General features: G+C 36.1%; 1 protein-coding gene across 1 annotated transcript; it reads right to left on the bottom strand.

Annotated features, from left to right (window-relative positions):
• Positions 1-10,084: 10,084 nt before the first annotated feature.
• Smim30 (small integral membrane protein 30) lies at positions 10,085-11,835 on the bottom strand. Its single transcript, XM_047562025.1, has 3 exons — positions 11,813-11,835; positions 11,372-11,465; positions 10,085-10,959 (listed from the first exon to the last, which is right to left on the bottom strand). The coding sequence occupies exon 3, from the start codon at positions 10,928-10,930 to the stop codon at positions 10,751-10,753; it is 180 nt and encodes a 59-aa protein (XP_047417981.1). The 5' UTR covers positions 10,931-10,959; positions 11,372-11,465; positions 11,813-11,835; the 3' UTR covers positions 10,085-10,750.
• Between the last annotated feature and the right edge of the window lie 3,349 nt (positions 11,836-15,184).

Genomic DNA, 15,184 nt, shown 5'->3' with positions numbered 1-15,184 from the left:
CCTATGTCCTTACATGGCAGAGAGGAGGAAGAGAAAAGGGAGTGGAAAGGACAGAGAGGAGAGGAGAGAGAAAGAGCACATACACAGAAGAGATGTCAGGTCTCTTCTTCTTATAAGGGCACTAATCCCATTCGCTGGGGCTCCACCCTCATGATGTAATCACTTGACACAAGGGAAAGCAAAGTTCAGTGCAGATCAAGGGTCAGTGATGTGGGAGAGGAACAGAATGCTGGGAAGGGTGGGACCACTGGAGTACAGAGGTGTAGAGGTACAGGGTAGCAAAGTTCAGACAGCGTCTGTCTTTTTAAGTAAATAGGGAAATGGGATCATCTTTATACCTCAGACCTTTTTCTCTCACTGTTCCGACTCTACCTCTCTTAATTTTGATAAAACTGTATCTTATTCAATAAATACTTATTTAAATGAACTGATTTACTGGGGAGGGGAGCTGAGGCATTGAAGAGAGAGAGGAAAGTTTTAGTCTCAGGAGGTTCTAAAGAGGACATGCCAGATAAAGAAAAAAAGGATTACGTACCAGTTGGGAGACTTCAATTAAAGTGAGCATGACTTTTAATTGGACAAAGTATGTATCTCTTTCTTCTTCTTGCTTTTTTTTCTAAGTTGCTGAGGGTCTCAAACTTGAGATCCACCTGCTTCAGCCTCCTAAGTAGCTGGGATTACAGGTATGAACCACCAATCTGGTTCTTCTTGCTTTTAGAGCAAGTAAAAAGCACAAGTGAAAATTCACTTCACCTATAAAATTCTTCATTGTAGTGAAAGATCTTCAAACTGACAATAGATTCTCTTTAACAGAATAAAAAAGAGAGTAATTTCCTTCCTTCCTTCCTTCCTTCCTTCCTTCCTTCCTTCCTTCCTTCCTTCCTTCCCTCCCTCCCTCCCTCCCTCCCTCCCTCCCTCCTTCCTTCCTTCCTTCCTTCCTTCCTTCCTTCCTTCCTTCCTTCCATCTTAGACTGCTGTTATTTGTGTATACTGAGGACTAAAGGGGAGTAGCAGTGCTGGCATTTACTTAAAAAGAAAAAAACACTACAGCAATCATTTTATGCCAGCATTATATACAAAAATAAAACACAAACAAACTGGACACGGGCATCTTAGTACAAAATCATGAGTGCTCTTCCTATGCTTCTATTTTATGTTTTTTGGTAATACTAATTTGAATTTTATTTTGATTTTATTTTATTTTTTGTCTGGCTGCCAAAGTAGATTATATTTTCTCATATTGAATCCTTTATTTTGACATTTAAAACATTTGGACTTTTTATGTGGACAGAGGTCTTAGAATCAGCCTACAAATGTTTACTGAGTGCCTCTTGTGCTAAATACTTTATCTTGGATGTTCAAGAATAATACCAAACCTCACACACACACACACAAAACAAGTATTTTGCTTTGAAGACTATTGCTATTATGTTGACATGATTAATTTAAAGGACTATAAAGTAAAATTTTAACCTTGTTTTAAGCAGGACTAACCTTCAGGTACATGGTTTAATTGTGTATTTCCAGTGCAGTCTACCCTAGAATCCTCACTCCCTGCTTCTGGTATTTATCCTTCATCCCCCTCCCTAATCCCAATCTAATACTAATCTAATACCAATTAGTATTTCTAAATGGATGTTCTCCCATCCATTTAGACTCCAAAGTCACATTAGCATTCAAAAGAGGGAGCCAGAAAACTTCTAGGTCTTCTAGACCTGGAAGAAGCATCATTAATTGTCAATTACAGGTATCACAAAAGTCCTCAAGAGTGAGCAATACATACCCATTCTGTTTTTTGTGTGCTTTCTGCTGACTTTCTTTAACTCATGTCATCTATCAAGGAACTGTTTCTGCATTTTTTTTTTTTCAAGCCTGGCCCCACTTCTGAGTGATGTGTTTGGCAAAACCTTTCTTCATATTCCACGTACTGCAACAAAGAGGAATTCTTGTTTTAAGTGCCTGGCAGTAGACTACATGTTTTGGGTAGACAGTTTCTATTCACTTACAGTTTCCTTTAAAAAATGAGGCCCATGGTGATTTGCAAGTGATTTTCCCAGTGTGCTAGAACCTGTTGGCAGCATTGTTAAAACAGGGATCCTTATTTCCTTGACTCCTCATTGGGTGCTCTTTTCATTATATCACACAGCTTTTCTTAGCCATAAACTTCTGTTACTTAGCAACAGAACTGAGGAAAGAAACTCTTCGATGTGTGACTTAGTGCTTATTATTTTAATAATGATCAGATTAATAATATTTATAGATAGCTATCATTACTACTGACCAACCACAATAAGAAGTGTAGGTATCCTTGGACAGATGGTACTTGATTACAATTATGAAAACAATAAGAATAATCTTGAAAACGATAATTCAGGAACATGTGATAATACTGCTTTCACTTTATATGCTGAGTCCTTTTTTTGACCTTCTTACACACTGCCCACTATAAAAGTACACAGTGACTGTGGGTCTTTTCTCTTAATAGAATATTTGTTATATTCTCTCCCTGGACAAAATCTTTCTTTACACACCTAGAATTCACTGTCTTTTGGAAACCTAGATCTCTAGCATTTCTGATTCAGTAGTGTATAGTCATCTCAATTACCTTCCACTTTGGAAAGGATATTTTTTGGAAGCAAGGAATGACAGAAACTTTAAAAAATATATTTATGTACATATTTTCATCTACTGAATTATAATTTAAAAATTAATTTTTACAAGTCAATTTCCAACCTAGAACCATTTTCAAAGCATATAAAAATCTATTGGGTACTTGGTGAGAACTGCAAATTTTGCTGATTATAGTGCTGTCAATAATGTCAAGATAGTAGAAACCACTGACATGTCCAGCATTGTCAAAGGAATGGTTCTGGAATATGTGATGGTAAATATATAGGATGGAATATTATTTGGTATTAAAATATCCATGAAATGCTTAAATATTAAGCAGAAAAACTTATAAAACAAAGTAACATGTATGATCTAATTCAGTCTTATTAAATTTATGTATGTGGAAGGGGATATGCAAAAGTGAAAATAGTTTTTTTAAGGACATGTAAGGTATGGGTCATTTTGTTATTATATCACATTATTATTTAATATTGGTATAATTTTCAGTTATTAAAGTCACAAATTACATAGTATAATAACCAGTTAATATGATTCTGAGTTACAGAAAAATATTGTTCTCATTGCTTTGAAATAATCATTCATTTTATCAGACTGTAAGCTTACCACTCCAAGTAACTTAATTTCTCAAAGCATTAGTATCTTCACTTGTAGGTGGGAATAATGTGATAATGTGAGCTCTGTGTTCTCATTCAACTGGAGAATTAGCTTACCAAGTGCTTGCTCTATTTATGCTCACCCACCTCATTCACACAGAGGACGCAGCTCTGAATTACTTCTGGTTCCTTCCAAAACCAAATGCTCGAAGACGAAGACTTCCCTTCTTTGGGGTGGCAGTGGTTAGTATTCAAAGGAGCATGTCACAGCCTAAATATAAATATGTGTTGAATAATGATAATATCAATAAAGTTCATATTTCACTGAAGGCTATTTTACAGAGGCCAAAACATTTGGAAGAACAAGATGATTAAGAAATTTCAATGTTTCTTGTACCTCTAGTCATACCTGGGCCCTGAACTGACTTACTCTTTAGGAAGTCTTAGAGCTTGGGTGAAAGATGCAACAGCAAGATGAAATTATGGAGTGACTCCTTGACAGTCCATTTTCCATGAGTGTGGGTGAGAAGTAGAATCATATTTGAGGCTCTTTATGTGAAAGTGTCATCTCTGGAAATGTAGGTAGACTTTGGGTCACAGGTCTGTCCCTTCCCGTTTTTTCCTTTTTTGTCTGATACAGTACTCTCATTTGAATGAAATGCATCCCCCATGATAGCATCAGCTAAGAACTACCATGTGTTGACAACTGTATGGTGATTTCTTCATAAGAATGACACAGTAAATAAGAATTGACAACTGTTCATTCATATTTTTACAGAGGTCACAAATTTGTATATAATAAACTCCCAACCTTCAGTGTTATTAAAAAGTAATAACATTAGCTTTAATATTACACTTCTGTCAACATTTAGATTTATTTATTTGATGTGACTATATCAATTTGTTCTTTAGGATTTTTTAGTAGTTAAATTTCATACATGAGCTGGGCATGATGGCACACAGCTATAATACCAGAGGCTAGGGAGGCTGAGGCAGGAAGATCATAAGTTCAAAGCCAGCTTCAGCAACTTAGCAAGGCCTTAAGTAACTCAGTGAGACCTGCCTCCAAATAAATTATAAAAATGGGCTGGGGAATGTGGCTCAGTGCTTAAGTGCCCTGGGTTGAATCCCTGGTACAAAAAAAGAATTAATATACAAATAAACAAACATGAATTGAAACCTCTACAGACCAGACTACTTAATTTTTAAGATATTTAAGATATAGGTGATAAGTACAGGCCTAGAAGGGAAGGGGAGTAGTAGAACTGGTGACAAATGGATACTACATAGCTAAGAAACCATAAAAACAAGGTTGAATGAAGTATAATACATTTAAATAATATAATAAAGAATCATTTCTCTCATAGCACATAATATTGAATAATATTGGCAAACAAACTGAGACCTCAGAGCAGAGCTACAGGTAAAAAACAAAGCACTACAGAGACTGGAAGATGGATATTACTAACATTTTTGGGGATGGCTTCATGGAGGAGATGAAATTGGTTAAGTATATAAAAGTTGAGCCTGAAGGCCTGGCAAGGCACTTGATTCTGGTATCTCTGGCAGCCTGTTGTGATGCTAGATATAGTGTGAGTAAAAGAATGGGAAAAAGGCAAAGGAGAAGGTCATCTGTGGGTCATCATTCAAAATGGTGGATCGCTTCTCAATGAAACACTACACAGAGCATTAAATAATATAACAATGCAATGCAAATTTTAATAAACAGTGTGTATAGTCATTCAAATCAACTGACTATATCCTAATACTTATTAAAGTTCTCTAAGTATAATTTAAATATTCAAGAAAATGATAAAATCTCACAATGAATCTCAGATCTGTCCTATGTAAGACCTGAAACCCTGATAGCACTATACTAAAGAGTGAGGGTACAGCCAGGCTTAATGAGAGGTTATCATGATGCACTGTGTCTCATGTACTACATTAACTTTGTATCACATATTCATAGAGATTGAACATATGTCAGGCATATTCCCAGGAAGCTGGGAATATTGTGAATTAGAGGTTCCGTTCCAGCTTTCATAGAACTTAGAATCCTGAGATGGGGAGTGAGAGCGTTTGAGATAAGTTAACACAGATTCCAATACAGTGTGATATGTGCCTGAGAGAAGTAGTAAACAATGCTATGTGCACATACAGTGATATATGCAACCCAGGCTGCAAGGTTGGGGAAAATCGTTTTAAAGAAAGGATGTTCAAACCTGAAGAGTTGGAACTAAGTCAAGTGGATTGGGGAAAACTAACCAAGGCAGAGAAGCAACTCAGAGAGGAGAGGAAGTGGGGAGATTATGGAAGGAGGAGAGAGGGAAGGAGGGAGGAAGAGGGAGAAAGAACACGGGGTACCTCTTCCACAGTGCTTCCTAGGAAGTGAAAAAGATTTAACAGAAGGTAGATTAGAGGTTGTGAATGTAGATGAGACTGGAGAAATAAGGGGAGAAAATAAAGGCAAATCAAACAGTGCTTTATTCTTGACTTGTTAAGGAATTTGCAATAACAGCATATCCAATAATGGATTTTTGAGATGGGATTGGATTTGAATCTGAAAAAGTTTACCATGACTGGGATGGTGGAGACTGATTGTAGTCCTAGTTATTCAGGAGGCTGAGGCAGGAGGATTGATTGAGACCAGGTCAAGGTCAGCTTTGGCAGAAGACTGAGACACTATTTCTTAAAAAAAAAAAAAAAAAAAAACAACAACAACAACAACTCACCATGGTTGTGTTTAGAGAATGTTGTAGACCTGTAAGATGGGAGGCCAGAATAGCTGGGGGCTGCTGTGGATCTTATCGACATCCTATCACCATGGTTTGAACTTGGTAGGAAACAGGGTCATGGAGGGCAATGGGTCAATCTTGGGGATAATTTGGAGAAGGATTCCATGTTGTTGGAGGGGAACTGTGTACAGAGTGTGAGGGGAAAATGCCATACATCTCTCAACTGTCTTGGTCACTGAGAAGATAGTGTCTGTTAGCTAAGACTCACCTGCAAATGCTGTAATAAAAAAACATGAACCACAAAGATTGCTCATTCCTGGATATTGCCAGGCTGACATCAGTTGGCATGTTGGCTGTTTGCTGCAAGTGGGAGTGGCAATGCTATGGTTTGTTTTTATTCTTCCTTCTTGAGACAATCCCTGATCATATTCATTCAGTAGAGAAAATGAACTGTCCCCACTTCACTGAAATTAAAAAATGTTCCAAGTGACTAGACTTTTTCTTAGTGAGAAGTTCAAAGAGGATATCAACTCTTCATTGCTTCTATTTGAAAATGGATAATTGAAATATTTTAAACAAATTAGACCTTATTATTTTTGAAATTAGGAAAATCTTTTTAAGGAGTTACACAAGTCAGCCACTAGGAAGCCTTTTAGAGACCACTGACATAACTTCAGTGATGAAAAAATTGTGAAGGTTGAATTACTGGCACAATTATTGCTTGATAGCTCACATTTTTTTTTTTTTTAGTACTGGTTAAAAAATTGTTTTGTTAGTATCAAAATGTCCTGGTAATTTTTGTGGCAAAATAAAAGGGTTGTTATGATAAACAACATGAAATAAAATGTGGAATCGTTTCTTAGTGATCTCACTTGCTTCTAAATTCTTTTGTTGTGATTTATGCACATTTATTCAGATCATAATTACCTTGATTAATATTGAGAAATATGGTATTTATAATCCCAATGTTTAACAAAGTGCTTCATGATTAGCCCTTTAAAATGAACCCTCTTGTATATAAAATTTTATAATTTCATTTTAGGTATGAAGTACTAGCTAATATTTTCAAATTTTTAATCATTCACATATATAATAGATTCAGCAGAAATAAAAGTAGTATTGTATTTCTGATACTACAAATCAATGAAAAAATCATTTTTATATTTTTGCAGTAATCACATATTTTTCTGGTCTTTGGCTTTTTTTGTTTTTTTTTATTGGCACCAGAGATTGAACCCAGGGGCACTTAACCACTGAGCACAACCCCAGTCCTTTTTATTTTTTATTTTGAGACTGGGTCTTGCTAAGTTGCTCAGACCCTCACTAAATTGCTGAAGTTGAACTTGTGATCCTCCTGCTTCAGTCTCCCAAGTTGCTGGGGTTACAGGTGTGAATCACCATGCCTTAATGGCCTTTGACTTTTTACATTTAGATGTTAGGTGCATCTTATCTAATCAAAACACACACACACACACACACACAACAATTTAGAAAATTGAAGTTGCTAAGATTTAGAAAAAAATTAAATATGCTATTCAGCAAGCATTTATTGATTTGTTGCTGTTTTCACTTAAGTGTGAAAATAATGTCTGGAATTAAGTAATCAAAACAGGAGCTTCTTTTCCACTACCTACCATAGAAAACAAATAAGTTTTATGTTGCTTATATCTTTTTGACTGGGAAATGTATATGGACCAGATCTGCTCTTCTTGGACAGGCAAAACCAAATTGCTGCAACTCCTTAAATGATTTGAGCATTACTGCTAAGCTTTTTTATGTTGCTTTGGAAAACTAACAGTTGACTACATTAAGTGCTTAACACTGAAATAATGCAGATATTAGAATTATCTGACCAGGATTTTGAAGTAGTCATCAGAAAGGTGCTTCAATGAACAATCAAACACACTTGATACAAATGAAAGTATACAGAGTCTCAGCAAAGAAACTGAAGATATTAAGAAAAATCGAATGATAAATTTTGAACTAAAAACAACGGCAGGATCAGTGAACTTAAGGATAGAAGACTAGAAATTACCCAATTTGACAACAAATCAAAAAGGCTGAAAAAATAAAAATAATCTTAGGAATGCATGGGTTGATAAAGTTCTACCATTGGGTCACTGAAGTCCTAGAAGGAAAGGAGAAAGAAAGGCTGAGAAAGTATTTGAAGAAACAAGGAAAATCTCCTAAACTTGGGAAAAGACCAAAACCTATAGATTCAAGAAACTGAGTGAAACAACCAGGATAATCCCAAAGACACACATACCAAGATATGTAATGGTCAAACTTCTGAAAACTAAGGACAAAGAGTCTTAAAAGCAGAGAGAAATTTTTGGCATTAGGGAAATAGATTGGTTACCATAAAAATGACAGAAAACAGAAATACAAGATTAGCAAGGACCTTATTCACTTGGTTGATTTCAATTCTTAGTCTTCTGTCTTTGAAGTTGAATTCAACTGAACTAACACACACAGCATTTACTTGACAACTAGGCATCAACGAATTGTGCTGGTACCTTGGGGACATTTATCAATTCCCTATTGCTACAATGGCTCCACAGCAGGCTATTATCCCTCAAAGTAAATTTAAAAACTCGAGAACTGGAAAGAACCTTAATAATAAAAAAACACAAGAAACAGAAATTTGAAATTTGGGATTCCCAAATGAACTTCTGTTCTGTGAACTCCCTGAAATTAATCTAAAAATTCTAGTATGCATGGGCATTTTTCTAGGGTAAAGGACTATACCTTCCACTGCATTCTCCAAGGAGTTGGTGGCCTATAAAGAGTAAGAGCCATCATAAGCGTTCTTTTTAGGCAAAATCATATAGTCTAACATAGGTTATTTTTAGAAGACATGCAACCCATCATGTCCATTAGAAATTCCTGCATGGTACCTCAGGAGAATTCTCTGCTTTTAAGTGGAAATTAGGAAAGTGAGTTTTCTAATTCATCCTAGGCACTTCTAGATATATACATTCAGTAAAAAATGTTTGCCTATAGTCTTATTTTGAAAATTATAAAATTGTACCTGGAGGTGAATAAATGAGTACTGCACTGTGATTTAACATGCACTTAAGCTCTGATTTCTTTCATTCCACTGAAAAAGTTCAGAACTGCAGGGAAGAAGCAGCAGCCTCTCTAAGCTGCTATCACTGGGCTGGTTTGGAAGGGAGGACAATGGCCCTACAACCTCTATCATTCCTGTTTTCTTCCTTTAAAAAAGAAAAAGCATGCACAATCAAGTTGTTAATTACATAATTACCAATTCATCTGAATAAAGAATGTTAGTCTTCTGATTAAAAAAAAAGAATCATGACAAACACAAATCCAGTCTGTCTTTACAACATGGGCTTTCCATACTCTGTATAGTCTTAATGTCTACCATGCAAGCCAGGTCCACTTATATTTGAAGAAATGTCCTGTCAACAGGATTTTAGCTGCTGTTGTCCATTTAATGATGTTTGCTGTCATTTTCTGGAGAACCAGAGATTTGACAAAGCATTTTAGGGAAAGACTTGGTTACCTACAAATAGTGAAATCATACATTAGTTTGACTTACTATTTTATGTTGGTTGCATCTGCCTAATGAATCAGTGAGGACCTTTGTTCGACATGGAGTTCCAGGGCCTATCCACTCCTATCCAATGTAAGCAAAACATTGGGACCTTGGAATCCAAGTTTTGTCAAGTGTCTGGAATGATTCTTGGATTCTACCAAGTTAGAGAAGTCTTGGACTTATAATGGCATATATATTATCTTAGGCTCTTGAAACAAACAGAGATTTTGATCCAATTTTCTGGGTGAGGCCCAAGAACCTGCATTTCGTAGAGAAGAAACAAACTCAGTAATATTGGTTTGAGGATCCTTTAAGTAGCTAGGCCACAGAAGGATGATTCATTTAACTGGTGTGCAGATCAGTATGGGCCATTACATTTCCCTTCTTATCTGTGACTATTCTACCACGAGTCTCTTCTTCCTAATGCTGCCCATTTTTTACTATGTCTCTTCAAGCCAGTGTTCATTCAAGATAAGGAAACCATCCTTCTCCATTTGGTTATAAAAAAGTACACAAATTTCAAAGACCGCAAATAAACAGAAATGGACACCACACATTAACTTACAACATAATGAATTTATATTTAATATAATAATTCTCACCATTGGAATGTTACTCAATTAATACAAAGATTGTTTTGCTTACATTGAATCTCTTCCAATATCAATATAAAGGTTTTTTTATATTAAACTTTTTCTCCATTTCAATATTAGAAACATTGAATACATTTTTTCCAAACTATTTTTCCCCCTAAGGATAAATGTTTCAATTTTGGCTATTTGATATCTAAGTACAATATTAACTTGGGAGATAAAACAAACATACAATAAAAACATGGAGAAAAAGACTCCTTAAGGATTCAGGAGGCAGTGATGACAACTCAACAGTGGAGATTTGCTAGATTCTGGGCAAGAGATTCCTCCTTATCTCATATGCTTTGAGAATCCTGAAACTATCAACTACTACTTCTGTAAATTTACACCATCCCACATCTTTGACCCTTTTTCTAAGCAGCAAATACAATTTATAGGCTGCAGTTTTCAGTACATTATTTGTTATAAACATTTTTTTTTCCCATTTAACAAACATCTATTTGTTTGTATTTCATGGGAAACAACTAAGAATATGAGACCATTACTGTTCATTGGGAAATTTACAGACTAAAACCCAGTCTTAACCTCAATAACACAGAAGTTTCCAGGGCAAAGTTTGATTCAGGAGGCCCTTGAAAGTTACATCTGTCCATTCCGCTTTCTTGCATACACACCAAGGCAAGCACAAATGCCTGTAATGCTGAGAACCACACCTAACAAGAGAGCGATTGCATCTCCGGCTTCTACTGCTTCAACGACTGGCAGAACCAAAAGCAAAGAAATGAGGACTAAAAGCATTTGTGTTGAAACTGAAGTCATGATTTTGGGCTCTTGAAGACTGAAGGTTCCTAGAAATTAAACATGGAAACAAAAAGCAACTATTAAAAATTTCTACCTAAGTGACAATACAAACACACAAGTAACAATCCACCCAATCCCTTAAATTAGAAAGTTTATGAATTATTTTGATCTATCTCATTTTACAAGGAAAAAACAGGGAAGTAAACAGAAATCTGAGGTTCATCTTATGACACCACCTTAGCCCCAGAAATTCCCAGTAATGCCATCATTATGTTCACAAACCAAGTGGAAACTGAACAGCTGCAGACAGTTAAGAAATGCACAAGACGCCGGGAAATTTAAAATACCCTAGAGAGTAAATATTACATTTTCTTAAGGTCTCTTTAATCTAGGAAATGCAGGCAATTTTGGCTAAATCACACATGTAACTCTGTGAAGTTGTGAGGAATTAAGACTTACCAACGAAACGGTATTGATAAAAATCTATCTGACTTGAAATATTCCCTTTTTGGAGCTCCGGATGCTGAGACTAAAAGAGTACACGTGACACCACCTATTAGAGTGGGGAGAGGGATTTAAAAAATAATTATTATTTTTATAATTATTTAGAAGAGGGAAATAGAGTCAGTGCAGAACAGGGGGGTTGTATGGAAGGGAGAGAAACGGTTAATGAGTAGAGAAAAATTTTTATCTAAGAAGGGGTAACTAGATTTAAAGTTGGTTAGTTCTCTCACAGAAAAAGCTAAAATAAACCGAACCGAGAAGCAAGTTCATTCCAGGACTTGATGTAAAGATTTGAAAAAGAGTCCCTCCTTTGACCCTGCAAGAACAAACTGTTCCGTTTTGCAAATACACACTGGGGCAATCCACTTATCCCCTGGAGCTGAGCAAGTACATTACCTTCCGGGAAGCAGCCATTACAGGAATGGAGAGGAGGGCGGAGTCTCCGGACTACATTTCCCACAATCCCTCTGCGGCCGACTCCCGTGACGCACCGGTGCGCTATCAGGTGACGGGCTGAGGGCGGCCGGGCAGGCTCCAGAGAGACTCGGGAAAGATTCTTCCCAGGGCTTTCCCACGGCGCTCGCGTTTTAGTGCTAAATGCAAGGTTATTGTAATGTCTAAAATCCCACCTAGAAATAAAAAAAGAAAGAAGTGACAGTGTTTTCTGCCCTGTTCAGGGTTTCTACACGCTCAAGCAATTGTGTCTTTCTCTTAAGCTGCTGTGAAGCCAGGTGAGGGAAGTCCAGGAGAACCGTCTGCGATGCCTGCAGACATTTCTGAAGCAGGGACATCTCTAACCATATTACAATTGTGCTTTCAGTTGTTATATATATTTTTTTCAACCAATTGGGAAAATAAGGAATTAAACAAGACATGGGGAAATTTAAAAACCATCTGTGGTGTTACACAAAGTTTAAGACCTATAGTTTGAGCCCAGTAAGCATCTCTTAGGAGTCAAGTTACAGAGTTTTGAGCTTGTGTTTTCAAGAGTACACTCCCGTGATTGCTCCCCAATATTATTTTTGTGAGAACTCTGTTCCAAATATCCCCAAATGTTTGTATGATGTCAAATTATTACTTTTAAACCATAATGAACTTTTTGCATATGTAAGCCTTCACCCATTCTGCCAGGTTCTCTTGAAGTTATTTTAGTCAGTTTTTTCGCGGCTACAATTAAAAGACGACTAGAACAATTGTAGAGGTGGAAAAGTTTAGAGATTCACGATTTTAGAGGTTTGAGTCTATGGACATCTGGCCCCACTTCTTGGGCAGGACATCATGTTGGAAGAGTGTGGCATAGGGAAGCAGCTCACATGATGATGTAAATTTCTAGTATAAATCCAGCAAAGATTTATATTCCTGATTCCTAACAATTACCCAGCAGATGCTTAGTAACACTGACTAATAATTATTTAATTGGATAAATGTGCCAAGACAATTTTAGAAGAAAAGGAGGTGACAAACCAAAGCAAGGTGTCTGGCAAATTGAAAGTCTGAGGATAACTGTATGAGAATGTCAGCATTGCTTCTCTAAACTTGATTATTTTAACAAGTTCTTGCTAATTGCCTCATTTATCTTGCACTATATTAGTTTAGACCTTTCTAATCAATTATTTTTGGGAACAAAAACTATTTTATGGTTTTCATTACATTTTCTTACATTCTGATATGAACATTTAGGAGATTTTTTCCCCCTATATGTTTATTTCAGTTAGCTAAAGTTTTCAGACTAAAGTAATTCAGACTCACATCTGTGTTTGTAAACATTGAACATAATGGTTTGGTTTTAAGTTTGAAGAATCTGTAGATGGTAAGATTTTTTTCTTTAAATTTTTGTAATAAGAGATCAATTAATGACAGCCTATCTGCAAAAGAATGGCAGAAGTTTGTACAAGGATGTTTTGGGCCCAAATAGTTTCAAAGTATAACTTTTAAATTTTTTCTAATCAGCATCCACCCCAATTAGCCACTTTAGCAAGTGTAGTGCAGTACATGCTTTTTGTGTGTCTCAGTATAGTCATAATTTTCTAGTTAGATGCTATTCTAGTTCTGTTTTCTCCTCTCACCACCCTACCTAGTCACTGTTTTAAAAAATTTGCTCATTTGTTCAGAACCTTCCAATTTCAATGCATAATTTCAATGCATAAGTTCAAGTTACTTATCAAGATCCACAAATCCCTACACATTTTGGCCTCTGCCTGCCTTTGATGCCATCCTACCACTCAGTCATCCATTCCATTCCAATCACACTCAATTTTTGACTGTTTATCTTAAACAGCTGATTTTGGTTTTCCCTGTTGACTTTTCCCTTGCCGGTTTCTTTGCCAGTAGTAATTTCCCCACAAACATTGGCATGGTTGTTTTTCTGAGCCTCATTCAGGTTTCTGTTCCAACTTCACCTTCTGTGAGTACCTCACTAAAGAACAACAAAACAAAAAAACCTCTGCCATAAGTCTCTGTTCTCTTTCCTTATTGTTTCTACCTACTGCCTATCACAAACTAAAATTATATTATACATGTATTATTTTATGTTTTAAGTAGGTAAATAAACACAATAAAGTGAAAATTCCATGAGGGCCAGGAAGCATTTCTGTTTTATTTACCATTGAATGAGGTTAAATAAGAACAGAAATTGATTATTGTTAGTCACCATTATACAGATATAGTACAAACTATCTTATGCAGGAATTCTGCTTTTGAACTAAACTATGAAAATATTTAGATTAAGATTATTTTGAATCTTCATTCTAAATTTGGGTCTCACATATCTTTTCTATAACGTTTTTAATAATAAGACTTTACATCTATGTAAATATAAGGTGCAGCAGCATCTAAAACAGGAATGTATTTTCTTTAGGAACTTGTATATAGTACTCCCTACTTATTTCCTTTGCTCACATATGGCAAAACATTGATTAAGACCACATTAAGTCTTTAGGATGATTGAATCCAGAACTCAGTTTTTCAAGTGGAGAGTAAGCGAACACCATTTCATTAAAATAGATACTCAGATACTCAGAGATGAAGAGTACTATTTAGTCACTTAATCTGAGCAGTGGAAGGCAAAATTTCCCAAGCAAGCAGCTGTTATCAAGAAACTGTTTTGAGAAGAAAAGAGAAGTTGCTTCTTTTTATTTTATAACTGTTTAAAGTGAGTCATTGTAGGCCCTAAAGGAAGGCACCTTTGGGATCCATCAGAGGAAGCAGGATAGGCTGACATCAGGATTTTGCAGGGACTAGTGGGTGTCGGGAATTCATAAAACCCAGACTTCCTTATTAGCAATGGAACCAAGGCAAGTGAGTGGAAACATTTTATTGGAGCCTCACTATTAAAAAGACCAACACAGAGCTAGTTTTTCCCATCAATAATAGGACATTTGTCTCTGAGAACATTATGTTAGATAACTAATCATTAAGCTCACAGGACTGAATTAGCTGCATTTTCCCAAGCTAGTTAGTTTCTGGGAGAAAACAAACAAACAAACAAAAAAACAAAACAACAAAATACCTACTGAGGATAAATACCTCTTGTGCAGGTATTTTGCAGAGGTATATGGAGGAACTACAAAAGGCCAATTGTGACATGATTCCAGGCACCATTTAGGACACATGAAGGATGTGGTTCTGACTCATATCAGTGAAACTCAGGTAGGAATTAATGCACATATAAACTTGTATTGTCCTGTGAGCTATAGGAACTTCACTCAGAAGCATGATGGATTCAAATTTTACTTGTATTGCTGGACTTCTTGGAAGTCAGTCAAGAAT

Source organism: Sciurus carolinensis, chromosome 8 (genome assembly GCF_902686445.1).
Source record: "Sciurus carolinensis chromosome 8, mSciCar1.2, whole genome shotgun sequence".
Taxonomy (NCBI): Eukaryota; Metazoa; Chordata; class Mammalia; order Rodentia; family Sciuridae; genus Sciurus; species Sciurus carolinensis.
Note: the sequence above shows the minus strand (reverse complement) of the source record. Positions and strands in the feature narration are given on the sequence as shown.

Coding starts and splice junctions, on each gene's coding strand:
- Smim30 (XM_047562025.1), bottom strand. CDS start 10,930: ATGACTTCAGTTTCAACACAAATGCTTTTAGTCCTCATTTCTTTGCTT.